At 37.8% G+C, this 20,513-nt stretch overlaps 1 protein-coding gene across 7 annotated transcripts in view; it reads right to left on the bottom strand.

Moving 5' to 3' along the window:
- Positions 1 to 20,513, bottom strand: part of RPS6KC1 (ribosomal protein S6 kinase C1) — a 183,661-nt gene that overhangs the window by 17,442 nt on the left and 145,706 nt on the right. For all 7 annotated transcript variants that reach the window (XM_047751827.1, XM_047751829.1, XM_047751828.1 and 4 more), the window contains 2 exons: positions 12,607 to 14,193; positions 12,246 to 12,335 (listed from right to left, as the gene is read on the bottom strand). In XM_047751827.1, the coding sequence (XP_047607783.1) occupies positions 12,246 to 12,335; positions 12,607 to 14,193 (1,677 nt within the window). The remainder of the gene's footprint in view (positions 1 to 12,245; positions 12,336 to 12,606; positions 14,194 to 20,513) is intronic.

The following is a 20,513-nucleotide window of genomic DNA, read 5'->3' on the forward strand; positions in this document are numbered from 1 at the left end:
AGAAGAGGCCACATCCCAGTCTTCTCCTCTCCACACACTTCTACCCTCCCTTCCCTAAGAGACCTGGGGGCAAGCGTAAGAAGTCAATGCAACTAAATCTAACCGTTACTATCTTTTAAGGTAATGGAGACACAAAATCAGCTCCACATTAGATTTCAACGCCTCCACATTTTTTGAGGATGTCGAATATGGGGGAACAGTTCAGAAAAGTCTAGAACTCTCACTTTCACATCATCCGTCCTCATATTCTAACACAGCATTGAATCGCATTAATTCATCTGAATGATTCACACTATCATAATTCACAAGGGAATAAACAAAAGTTTAAAGAGAACAGTAAAGATACACAACATAAAAATATGCTTCGCCTACCTTGATTTTACTCTTGTTTAACACCTCACAGACCACTCTTCAATAAGCCAGGATATTTTTCAGAAAAAATAATGCTGCCTTGGTAACCCATATTGTCAAAGGGCTTGCTAAACACAGAATAAGAGAGTTTTATAGTCCTTACGACAGTCAGAGTTTACCAAGTTTCCCTCTTACAGCCGAAAATAATAATGTTAACGTGACCCCAAAACTGTGCTATAATAAGTCTTGCTCCTGAAAAGTAAAGAAGAAAGCAGAAAGCTTGGGTTCAGGAAACCATAAAATGTCTCCAGCTGTCTAAGAATTGAAAGAAGCAAAGTACATACTCTTGGACTTGAGAAAGTCTGAAAGACACTGGAGAGACCAGATGATCCCAGCATTACTGAAATCATGACATATGCTATTGACTGGCCCGGGCCCTGTTTTTCAGGATGATACAGTTTAAGCCGCACTGATTTGTCAAAGACATGACTCAAAAATAATGGGAGATAATGCTAAAAACTATGCTGGAAATAGGAAAAATTTAAAAGCTAGAAAATGCATCTCATACTCAAGCTTTAAAAATGAACACAAACCTTCCTAAAAAATTTTGTAAAGATGAGTCACCTTGCATTTTAAGCAACTGTGAATTCCCAAGTTCAGAATTTCCTTTTCTTTAAGAGATGTTACTGTTATGGTACTTGATAAATAAGGGCATCTGCTATTCTACATTCAGCTCTTCGAAGGACTTGTTAAGGCACATTTTCAGACTAGTGACATCGCTTGATGCTGTTCCCCCGTTTTTCCACAAGGCGAGGCCCACATAGGTCACTGCATCCTCCCCCTCCTCTACTGATAGCAACAAATAGCTGCCCATCCCCATTTCAAAAACCTCCAGAGACAATTCCACAACCTCCTTCCGGCAATATGTCCTGCTGTTGCTCTCTTCCTTTCAGGATATGGTAAGAAATATAGTAAAAAAGCTCAGAACTTTCCTAGAAGGGAATTTCACAGATAGAGAAATTCTACTTTTTTCAATGTCATGAATTATATTTTAACATAATTACTTAAAAATAGTGGTTAAAGTAACATATGCTCATTTTAGTGATGACGATACCAAAGAATTCACAGAGAAAAGGAGAAATCAATAAAAGGCACATAATCTGAGACACAATTACTCTAGAAAAAATTCTATTTTAATTTAGAACAAGTATTTAAATATTTCTCCCAAACTCTTTTCCTTAACTACACTTTTTTTTCTTTAACTTCACTTTTTTTTTTATAACTACACTTTTTTTTAGAATCTTAGGCGCCTCATTTGTCTTCACTCTCAAAGTTATAATTATGGAACTGTTATTAAGGGGTCATATAAAACTCAATGAAAAAGCAACAACTGTTGCAAATGAAGTGTTTATATAATAGTCAAATTAAACCAACATTTAGATGCTGAAAGAATCAGTTACATAAATGATTGAACGCTTTTATCCAAATGTCAGAATGACAGAACGATTTTAAAGGCACAGCCTATATAACACATTAAAATGATAAGCAGTAGTAAGTATACTTGGTGAAGGCGGGGGGGGGGGCGGATAAAATAGAGTTTTCTAATGCCACAGGATCTTTTCTTCCAAAACAATTATTTTTAATTTTGACTTTAAATATCTGAGCTTAAGGATTTCAAATCTCTTAGGGAAAAAATAAGTAGAAAGAAACACATTAGCTTTGGAGTTCACACTGTGGCGCAATGGGATCTGCAGCATCTCTGCAGTGCTGGGACTCAGGTTCGATCCTGGCCCAGCACAGTGAGTTAAGGATCTAGTGTTGCTCCAGATGCAGTGTAGATCACAACTGTAGCTTGGATCTAATCCCTGGCCCTGGAACTCCAAATGCTGTGGGGTAGACAAAAAAGAAAAAAAAAAATTATCTTTTGGAATAAAAAAGAGATCTCTGGTGAATAAGACAATATAAAAAAATTAAGCCACATTCTTATAGACCTTAAAATTAAGCACCATGTATAATTTTACAGTATCAGGGGGGAAAAAAACTGTGGTGTCTAAATTTTCCATAAATCTTCTAAGTGTATGGTAAGATTTAAAACACTGTTACAGACAATTTAACTTTCTTCCAAGGGAGTAAGACTTCATTAATGGCCTGAGATAGTAAAGTTTGGTTTTTTTTGTTTTTTTTTTTAATCTGATCTATCATTAGTGACACACTTGGACGAAGGCAAAGAACATCTTTCTTCTACAATGAGCATTCCATGTCAGCCAGGGCCTTATTAGTGCTGTGTTCCTGTACCCACAATCTTTCCCGCAGCATCTGTTGCTAATTGAAAGGGACTAGAATTACAAAATTCTAGTCAATTTCTCTCACCAGCCCTTGCTGTGTATAAAGATTTTCTGTGCGGGGGCTGCACATTAGTCTTCCACTACAGCTGATGACTAGAGAGCTAAGAGAAAGAAACACGAAAGAAAGCATTTCTTTAAATAGATACATATATATTTAACCATACATGGGACAGCTAGGCATATCTTTTGCTAGCTTGGTGAATTACAATGCTATAAAGACAACTCGTCCCTGTCAGAGCGTTTTTAACATCCAAGTTAACCAACTGTGTATGTCTTCTCTTTGGGTGATCTCTCTTTTCTTTTTTAATACAAATCCTCAAAAGGAACTGTCAATATTAAACCAATTATATCTTATTTCTAGCTCCTAGGCACAGTGCCTGGCACACAGGAGACACTTAATAAACGTTTGTTGAGTAATTACATCCATCTTGGGTTTGACTGCATCGTGCATTCAAAGCACCTACAAAGGCTACATCACAAGCCATGTTCTTTAAGTCTCTGAGCATAGAATCTACAGTAAGTCCTTCAGCACCTTGACATATGGTAGGCCATAACGTTTTAAACATTATCTAAAGTATACTCTGGCTGCTGGAGGAAGCACAGATCAGGGCAGAGTGGAAACGGAGGTCAGCTAGGCAGGACTGCAGTAGTCCAGCCAAGAGAGGATGGCGCCTTAAAGTGGGGTACGGTCGAGTGGACACCTCCCAGGCACCCCCCCTTCCCCGCCCCGGCAGAGCACAATGGCTGTTACAGTTTGTCCTGGCACAGACGGCCTGCGGTAGGGAAAAGGCTGAAAATCCCTGGGAGCACGAAGAAAACAGGACTGGGAGATAACCTCAAGATTTCCTCTACCCCTGTTCAAAAGAAGAACTCTAGACACACAATTACATGAAGTGTGCTACAAATGAGTAATGAGCCACAACTGTGAAACGTGCTACAAATGTGCAGGCTGGCTATATCAGACTAACTAGACAAAGCCTGGAATTTGCATTTCCTAGCCCATCCTTTCAGGTGGGCACTTTGCTCCTTTTTCTCATTTTATATTTATATTTATATAGTTATATTTATATTTCAGAAAATGCTGGCTGCCCAGTTCTCTCTCCCACATTCCATAAAGTCCTTCAATACTCTACTTAATCGATTATTCGAATGTCTTGTCTAGTAGAGCACATGAACTGTTTAAATGTTGCTGGTATCAGAGTTCCCGTCGTGGTTCAGCAGTTAACGAACCTGACTAGCATCCACTAGCGGGTTCAATCCCTGGCCTCACTCAGTGGGTTAAGGATCCAGCATTGCTGTGAGCTGTGGTGTAGGTCACAGACACGGCTCAGATCGGGCATGGCTGTGGCTGTGGCTGTGGCTGTGGCTGGGGTATACAGGCCAGCAGCTGCAGCTCCAATTCGACCCCTAGCCTGGGAACTCCATATGCCGTGGGTGTGGCCCTAAAAGACAAAAAAAAAAAGAAAAAAAAGTTGCTGGTATCACATTACTCTAACACACTGGAGTGTTACCCAGAGCAGACCGAGGACAGAGGCTAGCACTTTCCAGAGGGAAGAATCCACAGGAGCTGGGGCTCTGGGCTTTGCCGCACACCCTGAAGTGACAGGAGGGAGACGCCGCCGCTCCACCTTCCTCACGCTGCTTCCCTGGCGCACCCACCCCAGCCCTGCTTCCTGCCACCACCGCATCCACCACATAATTAATTCGGTTGGTTTTCAGGTAATCTAACTATATGGAACCCCGCTCGTGGGTGGCACTCTGGAGACTGAACATCAGTATACACCACGCTCAGCTCATTCAGGCAAAACTTGACAAAATACCTAACTCTGCTTTTCTCCCTCCACCCAGCCCTGAATTTCTTACTGTCGTGGTGACCTGGCAACCATGGTTCGTGTTTTTCTGCAATTATCAGCACAACTGAGGTCACAACTCCTTGATTTAACTAGATTCAGCATTCCAGAGCCAAAAGGTACTTGTTCAAGGAAGTTTATAGGTACAATTACTATACCGTTTTCTTGTGAGATAAAATGAGAAACAGGTAACTACCATATGACTTCTGGTTGACTGATTATAATTATAATTCTGAGCTCTGTACAGTCTTGCTCACTCTCTCACCCAGCGTTTCTGGTAGGAAAGAACCCAATAGCATGCTCCATTTTCCATTGATCATATCACACCAACGCCATTCTGAAGAGCCATCGGATGTCAGAGTGTTACCCAACCAAAGCCATCAAGGCTGATTGATGAGAAAAGGCTAACTGAAAACTGTGAAAATGACAGGCAGCGTTTTCCCTCTCTCCCCGCTGCTCTGTCGCTGTGCTCGGCATACAGGGCTACAGGCACTGCTCTTAAGGGAGCTTCAGGAATTCTATTTGCTTTATCATCAATTTTTTAAAACCTTAGCATTTTTTTTAAACATTTATTTGAAGGAAGTATTTACGAATGATTGTTCAGAAGGAGTCAGCCCTGGTTACTTCCTGGAGACTCAAACTGACAAGATTTTACATGGTATAAAAACTGATGATTTGGTCAAAGTGGCCAGCCAACAGTCCTAGTACATAATGTTGAACTCAGCATTACTTACATTGCTTATATATATATATATATATATATATATATATATATATAATTTATATTGCTTAAATATCAGAGGTAAAAGATAGTTCACTTTCTTATTTATAATAATATGGTAGTGAGGCCAATTAACTGAACAGTTGCCAAAAATCAATTTAGATCTTAAAATTAAGAAGCATTACACTGTAGCTATTACTTAAAACTCTAAGTATCTAACCTCCTCTTCCTCTTCTAAAAAAGAAATTTGTCCAAGATCATAAAAAAGAAGATTTGGAATAAATAAGACATTAAAATTAACTTCCTCTTAATAATTTAAAGCTTGAGGTAAACCCTCTATTTCCCAATATCAGGTTGTACCAGGAAATGTACAGAGATAACGTTTTCATACAGAAGAGGTGAAATACAGTATCAATTCTCTAGTTCCAACAGCTAAAGAATTTCTTTTCTCGACAAGGGCTAATGTGTTACTCAGCAAGGTGCCAAATAACCAGGACCTGAACACTCGGCCATCACTGTCTCCCGTCCTCAGCACTAGAGACAAATCACATTCCAGCCTGATGAAAGCTCTGGTTTCGGAACGGGTCCATTTTAGCACAGAGTGACTTTCACACAGAGGTGAAGGTGACTGGCCCATCACTAGGGCATCTGTGTAAGGGCTGCAGGATACATCCCACCGAAGGATGAATCCCAAGGTTCCAGACCCTCAAACCTGCATAAAGCAACCCTCCCCTCTACTCTTCTTTCCTTCTGGACAAAGGTTAAGTCCTGAGTTGACTTGAACCTCTTTTTTGCTTACCCTGATATACTCATGGCACAAGCTTCATCAGTATACTGGGTTGGAGGGCACCAGGGAATTTTCCTCGGGGTAGAATTTTCCCTATTCTATGGCAAACTTGAAAAGATACTGGTTCTCTCAATGAAGATATAGAGTTAATTTTTATAACATTAAGAACTAAAGGCAAAAGATTAAAAGTACTTGCTAATCATTTGAGGAAAACATTAAAACATCTACTATGTACAAGAGAGCTACTGTTGAAGTTTTGCTTAAGGGTAAATCAAACAAAAGAGTCACTGTTTGAAACATAACGTTTAAATATTAACCACAAATATTTCACTCTTTTTAAATTATTTTTATAGCTCCCTCTTGCCTTTTTTCTTCTTTTTCCTTTGAGGGGGAAAGAGACTAGACCAGGGAAATAGCCATATTTCCTGGTTATAACATTATTTCAAAATAGACATCTATATTCGTCTGCTTTCTCTATCAACTTTGCGGGCCTAAAATTAGATTCCTCACATGTGGTGAGGTTACCCAGGACCCAGGAGCTCTCTCGTCTCAATGATTCTTCTTTTAAACAATTTTATTTGTTAAACATCTTGGCATTTAAATTTCATCCTACTCAGAAGTCTTCTTGGCTTTCTTCCTCCAAATAAAAATATTTTCCATCATTTCCATATTGTATACTTTATGTACAAACTATAAATGAGTAAAAACATAATACTTAGAAAGTCCTCCAAGTGAAAAATTAGTTTAACCTTACTGATATTAGATAAGAAATCAATATTTATTCTTGGGGGTGTGTGGGGGGGGAGTTCTTGCCTTAATAAGATGGATTTGAATTTTTACTAAATTTTGTATAAGAAGGGTATTAGATCATTTAACATCTGTGATGTTAATACTCAACCAATCTATTTTGGATAGATATATGATAAAGCAAGTATTATAGGATGTTCACTGTAGAATCTAGGTGATGGGTAAATATGAGTGTACAATTCTTCCAGATTTTCTGTACATTTGAAAATTTTCAAAGTAAAATGTTAAGAAAAAAGTCTTTAAAAATCTATATTACCACTGGTAAATTAAGGCCTGAAGAGCCTTAAATAATTTGCCCAAGGTCATGCAATGAGGTAATGGCTGATGTTAGAAAAATTCTGACTTTTGGTAATTCTCAATTCCATTTTAATATTCTAAATCTTAAACATATGATGTTCTTGTGATATTGTAAACCATCCATGGTCTGAGTCCTAGATCTAATTATCAGATACATAGCTATCACACAGAGCACCATGCTTAAAAAGAAACTAATTGCTTGTAAAGCATGTTTATGGAGAAGGGCAGGGGAGACCAGGCCCCCCAAATATATTCATAGTTTATTTGATAGAGTCAGGCTAGAAGAGCAAAGAGCAATAGTAGACAAATATCCTGCTCCAAAACTGAATTCTGCAGATAGTTTGCAGCATGATTTTTCTATGTTTCACTTTTTACCGTCAGCTGTGAACTGTTTCCAAGTGTGAAATCGCCTAAGAGAGGAAGCAAAGCTGTCATTTGACATCTGGGAGTGTGGAGACTGGGCTGCAGTAAAAAGCACTTTGGACTTCTTCAATTTACACACATATTCACCTATAAATTCTCAAGTGTGAACAGTATTCAATGAGAAATATCAATGTAAATTTCAAGCATGTGTAAAGGCTCATAACAGGGTGGAAAATAAAGGTGAAGGACACACCGACAGGAAGGCACATCGTCTTGTTAAGACCAGAATATGGGGAAATCTAAGTGACTCTGTTAGCATAATAACCAACATACAAACAATTATACTCACTTGTCTTAGACTGCATATGAAACTTTCAAATACAGTCTTTGGCGTTTTATGTGCTTAATATTATAGGTTCTATTTTCTAGCCGCTTTTTTATGATGAGAATCGAGATTGCTAAGAAAAAAATACTGGTAAAAGAAAAAATAAATAATACTTTCTTGACATTTTATCGTATTTTTCCTTTACACTTAAAATGCTATAACAAAAATTTATTCTACATTATGATAAATTAATAGTTCCAAGGATAAAGCATATACAGTCTTTTACATACAGGTGTGTCTGTATGTAAATACAAACAGAGATATAATTAATTTAACTACAAGGAAGTCCTCTGGAGAGGAATAACGAATTTATGCCAATTATTCCATATTTCTCCAGATTATTCTATAATTGCTCACAAACAAAAAAATAGAAGACTGTCGAAACATCTCTTAAGGAAGTATCTGAAACTCCCCTCATATGGAAACTAGACAGTGTTATGTTTACATTGTCATGCTATACAATGTATCCCTACTTTGGGGACTATTTCTTTGCTCTTCCTCTTCCTGAACTCCGTTCTGTGTTTCTGTGGCACGAAAGGAATCCATTTACCATAAAGGATGTTTATTTAAAAGAAAACCTTTCTAGAGAATCATCCTAGATAATCTAAGACACAAAGTGAGCCTAAAAGGAATGGCTTCTACTTTGAAAACAGGACTGGGTTTGATCAGTGAATTCGTATTCTCAAGACCCTCTTGATGGGCCTGCAGCTGCAGCCATTTATTTGCTGGCTTTCTCACAGATGTAGACAGAGAAAGCTCCATGGTTTTTGTCTTTTTGTTGTTGAATTTACTTTCTTTAATATTAAAAAGCGGCAACTTAAAAAAAAAAAAGTTCTTCATTTCATTACAGAAACCTGTGAATATGGGACATCCTTGGCAGTATACACTGTTGAAATGACTATGACTTTTTAAAATTTAAGATCACAAAGTTGGCAGAAACTAAACTTAAATAACAGAAGGTGATCATTTGCATTTCAAAATTTATCTATCTTGCTTTTCCCCTCAATTAGACCAAAACATGTTGATTCACAGGTTTCTGTGTGTGTGTTTTCTTTTTTAAACTTATTTATAGAGCAGAATAATGGCCCCCCTGCTAGTTTGGCATTTGCTCAAGTTTCTGTCCGTGTAAATCGAATCTGTTACTGGAAATTTTTCTCAAAATATAAAGGCACACCGTCCACAAGATAAAAAGATACACTGCTGATATTATAAAGCACAGGACAGGTGGATAATGTTTTTAGGACAAATATGTGATAAGGATTCCCAGGAGGGAGGAGTGGTAGGGGTAGAGGTTGCGTGCTGTTTAAACAGAAGTGAATCGTTCTCATCATAATCTTGTGACAACTTTACTTTCTAACCAAATATCAGCTGCTTAACATGCTTTAAAGTTACTTCGACAATAATACCAAGCTTAGGCTGGGAAATGGGAGGGCAAGGGGGATATGGGAGAATGACTTCGACCCTTCCTGTTTGAAAGGGTAGAGCAAAAGGTCACTAAGTCCTCCATGTCCCCATGTATTCACTGATTCGTGATTTTTAAGCACGGAATCACTAGCATCTTGTCACTGCTCCCAACCCTTTGAGAAGGCGAGTAAAGTCTACCTGTATTTTTATCAGTAGCACTACTGTTCAGTTTTGAAACAAACAGTAATTCACAAATGTTTGCTCCAATTACCCTTGCATTACAAGCAATGGGCAGGTGTACACAAACCTAAAACCGAGTTCCTCAACTCCAGCTTTAAGATCATCTAAATTAGAATGCTACATTGCTTTTTTAATTAAAGTCATTACTGATTTAGTTTTATCCTATTGATAAAGCAAATTAATAGGCCCAAGGAATGAAGAGACTTCCCACACTGTTCAATGTATGCCATAATACCAGAACACTTTTGTAACTCACAAAGCTTCAAAGTACAATTCTTTTATACAAATAATTAAAACAAAGCCCTTCTTCAGATTAAAGCTTTTTTCAAATGTTAGTGAAGGATGACCTGAAAGATGACAGTAAAAATCTATTAATGGTAGACTGCCACCTGCTGGTGAAGTATGAGAATTGTGATTTGAGGGAAAAGGTAAAAAATTAGAACTTGGAAGGTGATCTATATATTAAATTTAGTAAATAAAATTGCATTTCAGTTCACAAAACTGAAAGTATGTATCTGTTGATGAATGAAGTATGGTTTCATTCCAAATACATAAAAATTCTTAGGAGGTCAACATGCTATGGATATTAAAGTATGTACTTTGAAAAAAAATAATCTGCAAATGCCGAAGTACAACCCTACAGATAGTTTCCAGTAAGAAAGTGAGAAGAGTTCCCGCTGTGGTGCAGTGAGTTAAGAATTTTAATTCAGCGGCTCCAGTCACAGAGGAGGCACAGGTTTGATCTCCAGCCTCACACAGTGAGTTGAAGGATCTGGCACCGCTGCAGCTGTGGTGATGGTTGCAGCTGAAGCTCAGATTCAATCCCTGGCTGAGGAACTTCTATATGCCTCAGGTGCTCCATTAAAAAAAGAAAGAAAGAAAGAGAAGAGGGAAGAAAAATAGAAAATAAGAAGTTAGTTATAAATACTGAACTGCCCATAAACATTCGGCTTTGATGTGAGGTTTATGCTGCACTTGACTTCTGGATTTAACAGGCCTTACTTAAAAGAACTTCCAGATTTAATTTTGACCCTAAAACCTTAAACTTCATTATAATTAACTTATATATTTATATACATTAGTTCCTAAAATGTTATTCCCATCAAATTAGAAGGGAAGAGGGCCTGTTAAAAAATAAACCAGGAGTTCCCGTCGTGGCGCAGTGGTTAACGAATCCGACTAGGAACCATGAGGTTGCGGGTTCGGTCTCTGCCCTTGCTCAGTGGGTTAACGATCCAGCGTTGCCGTGAGCTGTGGTGTAGGTTGCAGACGCGGCTTGGATCCTGCGTTTCTGTGGCTCTGGCGTAGGCCGGCGGCTACAGCTCCGATTTGACCCCTAGCCTGGGAACCTCCATAGCCGAGGGAGCGGCCCAAGAAATAGCAAAAAAAAAAAAAAAAAAAAAAGACAAAAAAAACCCAGATAAACCATAATAAAGTGATTTCACTATGAAATTTTTTTTATTATCCCATTAACTAAAATACTAATAAGGTTTCAAAAGTCAGCATAATATTATCTATTTGAGAGAAACAAAAAAATGTAGGCATGCTTTATAGCTCCCAGGAAGAAACAAAATCAAACAACCCTAATTTGGGGGGAAGAAAGAGGAAAGAAAATGAGTAAGAAGAAAATCTAAATCACTGTTTTCAGGAAATAATTTAAGAATATTTACTTCACAGATTGAAAAACTTTGCCATCCCCCAATACAGACATAAATTCTCAACAATGAAGACTGTAACTAAAAACAATATAGCTCTTTTAATCCTAATTGTAATCATTTCCCATTATGCAGGGAAACAACGTTAGCATCAATAATACACTGGTTAGCCAGTAAGCTTTCAATACGGTATTAATCAACAACTAAGCAGATCATGTCAATACAATCAGCCTGAACCTCCTCTGAAGGCCAGAGGGGTGAGAAGTGAAGCAACTCTGGCTGTCCAATGAGGCTGCATGCCAGGCAAAGGCTGAACAAACTTTGGATCCAAACATAGCCCCAACAGAACTAACGACAGACAGAAACTCAACTCAAATCCAATTCACACACTTGGGAGACCTGTAATTATCAGCAAGGGATCTCACACCCCCAGAAATAAATCTCTGATTAAAAAAAATAATAATAATAAAGACAATGCAGCAAGAGTAAGAGAAATCTGTAGTGTCAAATACATGGTTATTTCAAAATGTGAAGAATAGGTTTCCTAAAATTTCTCAAACATGGAAAGAACTCTTTTAATAAAATCTGCTCTGAACTGCCACAATGGCTCATCACTGACGTCACAATATTGCATATTTTTTTATTTCAAATTTTAGCTATTTTTAGCCATAGGAATTTTACTCTTTCAGTCATCTACCTCTCACTCACATCTTAAAAATCATCCAGTTAAAGAGGTTGAGGATACTTAAAGGTCCTTTTAAATACTAAGAAGTTAAGACATTTATATGAATTCATTGCCAGGTCTAATAAAAGTATAAACCCATTTAACAGCTACACACACACACACACACACAAATACACACACACACATACTATGGATTATATAATGGTTTTATCCCCCAACTTATCTTTTTTAAAGTGTTAAGGAGATAACCAGATCCAACATATTGTCAACTGCCAGTGAAAATACAACTTCTATAAAGAAATGGGAGCTGCCGAACTACTTTTCCAAGTGAAACATTTTAGGAGATTGCTCTAACCTGGGGCACAGTACATTCTCTCTATGGCATCGCTGTCACAGGAATCTTCAACCTCACTCCACCTGCTAAAATACGTTAGCTGAATGTGTCCTAAAAACAAAACGACAGGAGAAATCAAAACATTTTTCTCTTCCATTTTCTGCAGAAGTGAACTGTAATTACTCCTTTTGTAGCTAAAAACAGTATCATTAAGAATAATGGCATCATTAAGTACTAGAAGCTATTACTGGGGGTGAATTTGCTGCACTGATAATGAAGCTCTAGACAGGAAATGAAGATACTAATTACAAGATAAAACGCCTACTCAGTTAATTGGAAGCAACAGCGAATAAAAAGAAATGCATTTGCAAAAGTTCCTGACCTCTATCATTCAATAAGATGTTGTTTGGGTTCAAATCGCGGCACACAATTCCCTCTCTATGTAAAGCATCAAGGGCTACCACCATTTCAGCCGCCCATCTTTGAATGCAGCCCTCGGGGATATAAAACCTGGAGTTCAGAGCTAATCTGTTATCAAGGTCCTCAAAAATCTGATGGATTTCCTTGTCTCCTTCTAAGGCTAAGCCACTTGCTCCCTTCGTCTCAGAGTCTCTCTGAAATATATCTGGTTCTTCTTTAGCCAAATCATCAGCTTGATCTGTAAACAGCAATACTTCTTCAGCTTTTAAAGTGTCTTTGTTTATATTATATTCATTAGCACCTGAGAGTGAGTTAGAAATATGGGATAAGCTTCCTTCTATGTTGTCTGCCGTTACTGCCGACTCAACCAGGCCAAGTCCTTGAAACTTAGGATCTGAACTGTGTAACAAAGGCACGTCTCCTGTATTACTATGATCAACAAATAACATCCCAAGATCCCCCTGTGCATAGTGTTTCTCTGCTATGCTGTGGGATTTAGGCCTGCAAGGGTCATGCAATTCCTCTGTGCCTTTTTCTTCATGTGCTTGGTACTGTTCAGTACTAAGCCTGAGGCATAAAACATCAGGGGTTTCCAATAGTTTACTTTCTACTTTGCCTACATTAGTCTGTGTGAACTTAGTGGGTCCCACTGCTGCACCATCTTTCATAGGCTCCAATTCACCAGGTAAATTTACAAGGAGATCAGGCCTGCCTTCATCAGGACCAGTGACATCATCAAAAGCAGCATCTTTAAAAGAAATGACAGGGACCGAGTCATCTGAGCCCCTGCTAATGGTGTCCTGAGCTATAAACTCCACTTTGCTTTCACTAGAACTAAAACTCCTGGAAGCGCTGTCTCCATCTGAAAGCGTGAAGAACGGTTTCAAAGGTTCTGACTTTAGACTATACAATTTTTCTCCAAAATCAAGTCCTAGGAGCTCACTAGTACTATCCTTACTGTCTATCCTAAAGAATTCCATGGGGCTGTTTTTAGATCTACTGAGGGAATCTGATGTTCTTGGAGAACTAACTGCTTCCAGGCCATCATCCCCTGGAAAGAACTTCAGCTCGTGAGCTATGTGCTGAGTGCTGGGGCTGCCACTGTCAGAGGCAAAGTGTGCGGGAAAGTTTCCAGCAGCTGTGGTATGGACATCATTCCCCTCGGTCTTCAGGAAAAGCTCCTCATTCAAAGACCCCGGTTCAATCTTTTCTTGCCCATACTCATTGCATAATGTTAAATAACTAGTAGTGCATTCTTCTTCTGAACTTGAGCCAGAATCTGGCCATTTTGGAGAGCTATCTTGCCCATCCTCATCTTGGTTGCTATCTTCTTGAGAGCTTGGAGTAAGACTAGTCTTCAAAGGCAGGACTTTAAGCATGGCTCCACCATCACTTCCTCTGGATTCAAAGCTGCTGCTGTCCTGAGGACTGGAAGTTGGCTGTTGCAGCTGAACTTCGGCGAGTGAAGATTTTTTCACGTCTTCGATGTCAAAGCTTTCTTCAGGACTTCTGTTTAGAAATTTACTGATATATGACCAGAGTTTGCCACCTGGGAACAGGTATAACAACAACAAAAAATTAAGACCCCCAAATTAATGGTTACTTATTGAAGCCATTAGAAAAACAAAAATTATTCTAATAATCAAAAACAAATCAATGATACCCATTAATATTAAGTATGCCCTAAGAAGCATTTTATTTGACTGTCTTCCCGAAGAAGAGTCGAGCTTGGATTTGGGATAGACAACAACAAAGAGTCTATAAATTTTTTTCGGTGGAAAACAACACTAAATAAAATAAAATGCCTTCTTATTATTGCTGACTGGTGAGTACAGTTTCAAGTATCTCTCCTAATATCAATTATTTTTAAAATAACAACCTAATTCTTCCTTTGAAGAGAAACTGGTGATAACAATTACTAACATGAAATTTCACAGCTAAAAGTCTACTTTAAAGTTAAGTATCATTTACTCTAGAAGCATCTGGCTATGTTCTGATCCATTTATGAAGCATGGCCTCTTGGTCAAGTGGACATATGTAAGTAAGTACTCCTGAAAATTATATACTATGGGGTAAGGGTGGGTGGTAAACCACAGTATTTGCAAATGCCTAGTCCAGGATTAGAGGGGAGATCTAGTATACCGTTATGCTAGTATATCTAGTATATATCTAGTATATAGTGTCCAGTATACTGTTATGCCATTATAAATGACATATTAATAGCATTTCCCATGAATAGCATGTGAACACCAAGTAAAGCAACTGAGGAAGATTAACTGAGCTGCTATTAATGAGCTAAGCTACTGAAATTCTGATTCTGTATTCTGAGATATACCAGCAACCTATAAAAACTAAAATAAAAAAAAATCAATTTCACAGGAATCACAAAAATCAAATTAACATGAAATAGGAGTTCCTGTTGTGGCTCAGCAGTTGCAGGTTCGATCCCTGGCCTCACTCAGTGGGTTAAGGATCCAATGCTGCCACGAGCCATGGTGTAGGTCCCAGACATGGCTTGGATCTGGTGTTGCTGTGGCTGTGGTGTAGACTGGCAGCTGCAGCTCCGATTCAACCCCTAGCCTGGGAACTTCCATAAGCCAAAGGTGCAGCCCTAAAAAGACAAAAAAGAATAAACAAACGAAGATGAAATAATCCACTGTTTTATTACCAATGCTTGTTAGGTAGTTATTTCACCTTATTTTTCTTTTGAATTGTTTTAACAATTAAAATCTCAACATCTCTTGGTAATTAGAATCTTCGAATAAATAAACTATAATAAGTAGCAAAAACCCACCAAAGCTCTACTGACTAAAAACATTACTACAAAAAGAAAGAATAGTTAAGTTTGAAACAGAAACCTTAAAAACAGTAATTATAGAAGCATACTTTGTGTGGTTATAACTATAGCTTCCAAAAAATAGGAAATACTGTGGTAAAAATGAAACCCTCTACTAATGTGGAGAAGGCAATTTTTTTCAGCACACTTTTAATGTCGTTATTAAGCATCATATACAAAGGGGAAATAATCATTGGCAGTCAAATTATATGTGTAAAAAGGTCAACGGAAGCATCCAAAATATACTTTTCTGCATTGCATTGCATTTCATCTAGAGGAACTCAATAAATACAGAAACCACCCTATACTGTGCCCAGCACAGAGTAAATGCTATAGAGAGTCGCTGTCATAATATTAATCCTAGGATGCTCAGACATCTCCTTCTACCAGTGATCCAGGTAATGGTCTTATCCTGGTTTGATAGTAATTCATGGTATAATGGAACACTGTGGTGTTTACCTTTTCCCACTTATTTTCTCTTAGCTAAGTGTCTGTCATCACTAGATTATACTCAGTGTCTTCTCTTTCCCCATAATCAAGCTAACATCTAAGGATTCATACATGGCTTTGAAATTCACACACACCAAAGAAGCCATACATTGAGTCCATCTATTTTTATTCTTTTGACAAGAACCACATTCCTCTTATCACAGCCTCCACTGGGGCACACTAACAACAATGCCTGCCTTGAAGCTGGGATTCCTGTATGCACACCCAATAAAATGATGCATATGGTTTTCTGTTCTCCTGGATGGTAACCACGGTGAGGACAGGACCAAATCTTTTCCAGCTTTATAAATCTACTGCCTATACACGACAGGCATTCACTCAGTGCTTGTTAAGTCAAAGAACTCATCAGAATGAGGTATCTGTAGCTACTAAGTTCCAATGACCAGCAAGAAACAGTACCTAGTAAAGTTCCAAGACAAGCGGCGTTCCTTGCTAGGCTAATTCTACCTGAATGAGCTGCTCAAATCTATACCCAAATGTACTTAAATTCTTTATTTTTTGCTACTCAAATCACTTCCACCTTCTGACTTCTGAGCGACTCAGGCACAAAAGCTCTGGACCAAAGTTGGACTGTTTTCTCTTCTTTGTTCTTCCTACATCTGACAAGTTTCTAAGTCCTATAAGATCTACCCGTAACATTTCCCAAGTCTTCCTCTTTTAATTTCTTTGTCCACTCTGTATTTCTTGGAATAATGTTACAGCTACAACTAGATCCCTATTTTCAGTTCTTCCTGCATCACTCCATCATATTAAATGTTGCCCATTTAATCTGGGCAGCAATTAGTGTAATCTGACAGATCTCAATGGCATTTCTCCATTCAGGAACCCAAATCCTCCACACCTACTGAATGATGTACCAACTCCACATAGGGCTTTGGACCCTTAGTAATAAAGTATAAACTCATGATCTGGCCCATTCGCTCAACTCACAACACATTTCATCTGAATACAATTTCTCCACATAGAATCCATGCTGGGCTTTTACTCAAACTATATCTACCACTCCACTTAGAATTTTCTTTCCTATTAGTTTCCCCACTACCTGCTTGTCAAAATCCTACCATGTTTCTGGTTTGGGGTTTTTTTCAGGGCCACACTCACAGCATATAGAAGTTCCCGGGCTAGGGGTTAAACTAGAGCTGCTGCGTCCAGCCTATGCCACAGCCACCGCAACGCCAGATCTGAGCTGCCACAGCTTGAGGCAACAAGAGATCCTTAACCCACTGAGCAAGGCCAGGGGACGGAACCGCATCCTCATGGATACTACTTGGGTTCTTAACCTGATGGGCCCCCATGGGAACTTCCAAGATCCTACCCATTCTTGAAGGGCCTTTCAGAATTTGCTTTCTTTTACCAATTTTTGTACACCCCCTCACTGGATATAATTCCTATCTTCTCAAAATCCTCTATATCACTTCATCTCTCTTATGACATTTACAACATCCTATTTCATATTAATATTACTTTTATGCTTTCAATATTTCCTTTACCAGGCTGCAAGCTCTTCATAACTGCAAGGAGAGGATTCTAGTAGGTAAATAATAGGAATTAAATAAATATTTGTTAAATTGAGTTATAAAAAGATGACATCTTTACAAAATTTTTTGAAAATCTTTCAAGGAAAAGTTTACACACACTAAAAATGTCATGATTTTTGGTCACACTTTCTTTTTAGTCTAAAACCAACACATGGTTTGTTGCATTTTTTTTTTTTAAATATGGAAAAGGACAAGGAGAAAAGCAAAAATTTTGGAATATACAAATCACCCATAAACACTATTAACTATTAGCACATTTATTTTCAGACATTTTATTCACAACTAACATCTTATCACAAACATTTTCTAATTTCATAGAATATGAATGTGAATGGCTATACAGCATATCCATGTGATGGATATTACACTGTACTTAAATGTTCCTCTGTTGCCGAACATTTAAGTTGCTGCTAGTCTTTTACTATTACAGTTAAAATAATGTATACTTTTACTCACAAATGCTTAACATCTCTGATTATTTCATCAGGACAGAGCTCCAGAAATTAAAGTACTAGATCAGGAAGCATGAAAATCTTTAATGCTTCTGATATGTGTCATTAGAGTGCTTTACAGAAAGGATGAGCCAGAATCCACCACTGCAAGTAATGTGCATTCGTACCATCTTCGCAGCATCATATCCATATTGGATATTAGCAAGTTTACCAATTTGGTTAATCGAATACGGCATCTTATTTAATTTCCATTGTTTTCATTATTAGATAAAAATTTTTAATCTGTTAGCATTTTCTTTATGAAATGTATTACTAGCCTAAATAAGTACGTTAATATGAATTACAAAACTGTGCACTTTCAAGAGAGAAAAAACTTTTAGCTCTTCTCTATTCTTTTCTGGGTGCCCAGTTAGATTTAATGATCAATGTGGAGCAAAGTAGACAAAAATATGGTCCTATCACATACTTTTTTCAATGACAAAATCATGAAAGTCACATAACTTACAAGAACACATTATTCCCAATGGAGTTTCTTATTCACAAAAGCTGAATACTCAGCTCTGTTACAGAGTTAAGATCAGGTCTAACAGACAAACTTACACAAATGTCAATATTATTACTGTAACATTATTAACATTAGCCTAAAAAATCCTGTTATTGTTAAAACACAAAATATAAATAGAAAATACCTAAAATACTTACAATTTTTAATACTCTAAGAATATAAATGATACCTTTCTAAGTCCTGTTGAGGCATATAAAATTGTAAATATTAGCCATTTTAAGCCACAAAAAAAAAAAACAAAACAGCAATCCATAAGTTTTAACAAAATCTGTCTCTGTCTCTCATTACATTTTCATCTATGGGTATTTTGCAAGATTACAAAGAAAATCAGTTCAATTTATTTGACCAGAATTAGGATTTAAGTTTAATACATATGATAAAATATTGTTGGACCAAGGATCAAAAATCATCTTTCGACTCAGCAATTCTACATTAAGAAATCTGTCCTGCAAAAAATTCTCAAAAAAAAAAAAAACAAACAGGAGTTCCTGTCGTGGCACAGTAGAAACAAATCCGACTAGGAACCATGAGGTTGCGGGTTTGACCCCTGGCCTCGCTCAGTGGGTTAAGGATCTGGTGTTGCCACGAGCTATGGTGTAGGTCGCAGGCACCGTTCGGATCCCGTGTTGCTGTGGCTCTGGCACAGGCCGGCGGCTACAGCTCCAATTAGACTCCTAGCCTGGGAACATCCATATGCTGCGGGTGCGGCCCTAAAATGACAAAAGACCAAAAAAAAAAAAAAAACACAAAGATATATAGGGACAAGCAAGCACTGGAAACAATTTAAACAACAATTGGTAAGAGAATACTTAATGATGGTAAATCTGCACAATCAAATACCATGTATCTATTCAAAAACGAATAAATAGCAATACTTGCAAACCCTTACATAGTGTTTGCCATGTGCTAGGCACTACGAGTGCTTTACATGTATCAACTATTTACTCCTCACATCAACCCTACGTGATTATTACTGTGAATTACATAATTATTACGTAATTATTATTATCCCTATTTTACAGATAAGGAAACAGGGGCACAGAAAGGCTAAATAATTTGCCCAAGGTCACATAACTAGTAAGCTGTGAGCCAACCTTCAAGCTAATAGAGTCTGGCTCTAGGATCCGTGTTTGTAGTCACTACACTGTCCTGCTTCTCTCAGTGGACACCTACACATACTGATGAGGAAAGGCGTCCCGCGGTACATTGTTAGGATGGGGAAAACACTAAGCTACAGAACACTATGTAAAATCAGTTATGTCTTGAAAAACGAGACAGGTAGGGAGGGAACCGTGTATGTTTATATAATAGGAAATTTTTGGAAATTTTCCCCCTATTTCCAGAGAATAGGAATGAGCATTAAAGTGAATGAGGAAGAATTTTTATGTTTACTTTATATACTTCCATCCAGTATGAATTTATTTCTTTATATATCAATTTTATATTTTTTTGAAAAACTAATTAATAAAAAGAGGACCATTCCAACCCTCCAGTCCCCAAGTACCTCCGGGAGACACTCTTTCCCATCCCCCACCTACGTGGCATGTTCACGCTCAGAGGCGAGGCTAATACCAGTCATTTTCTTGTAACCTAGTCATTCACCTTTTCTTACTCAGTATCGAACAGTTACACACTGAGCACCTTCCATGTACCAAGTGTTCCTCTAAATGCTGAGAGATACATACATATGATGAGTCATAATCTCCAATCTTAGGAACTTCAAGTTTTAACAACACACATGGCCCTGACTGAACACACTTGTCTTTTGCATCTTTTCTTCTTCAAGCAGAGTTAAAATAAGAAATCCACTAATAGGAGCAATAAACATTTTAAAGCTCTGTGCAAATCCTGCCTTACATATCCAACTGCCTACTCGCCACCACCTGGAAATTTACTAAGCATCTCTAACTCACACATCCAACACTAAATCTTTGATTCCTCCCTTTTCATCCACTCCTCTCACAACTT

The sequence above is a fragment of the Phacochoerus africanus genome, chromosome 11 (assembly GCF_016906955.1).
Source record: "Phacochoerus africanus isolate WHEZ1 chromosome 11, ROS_Pafr_v1, whole genome shotgun sequence".
Classification (NCBI taxonomy): domain Eukaryota; kingdom Metazoa; phylum Chordata; class Mammalia; order Artiodactyla; family Suidae; genus Phacochoerus; species Phacochoerus africanus.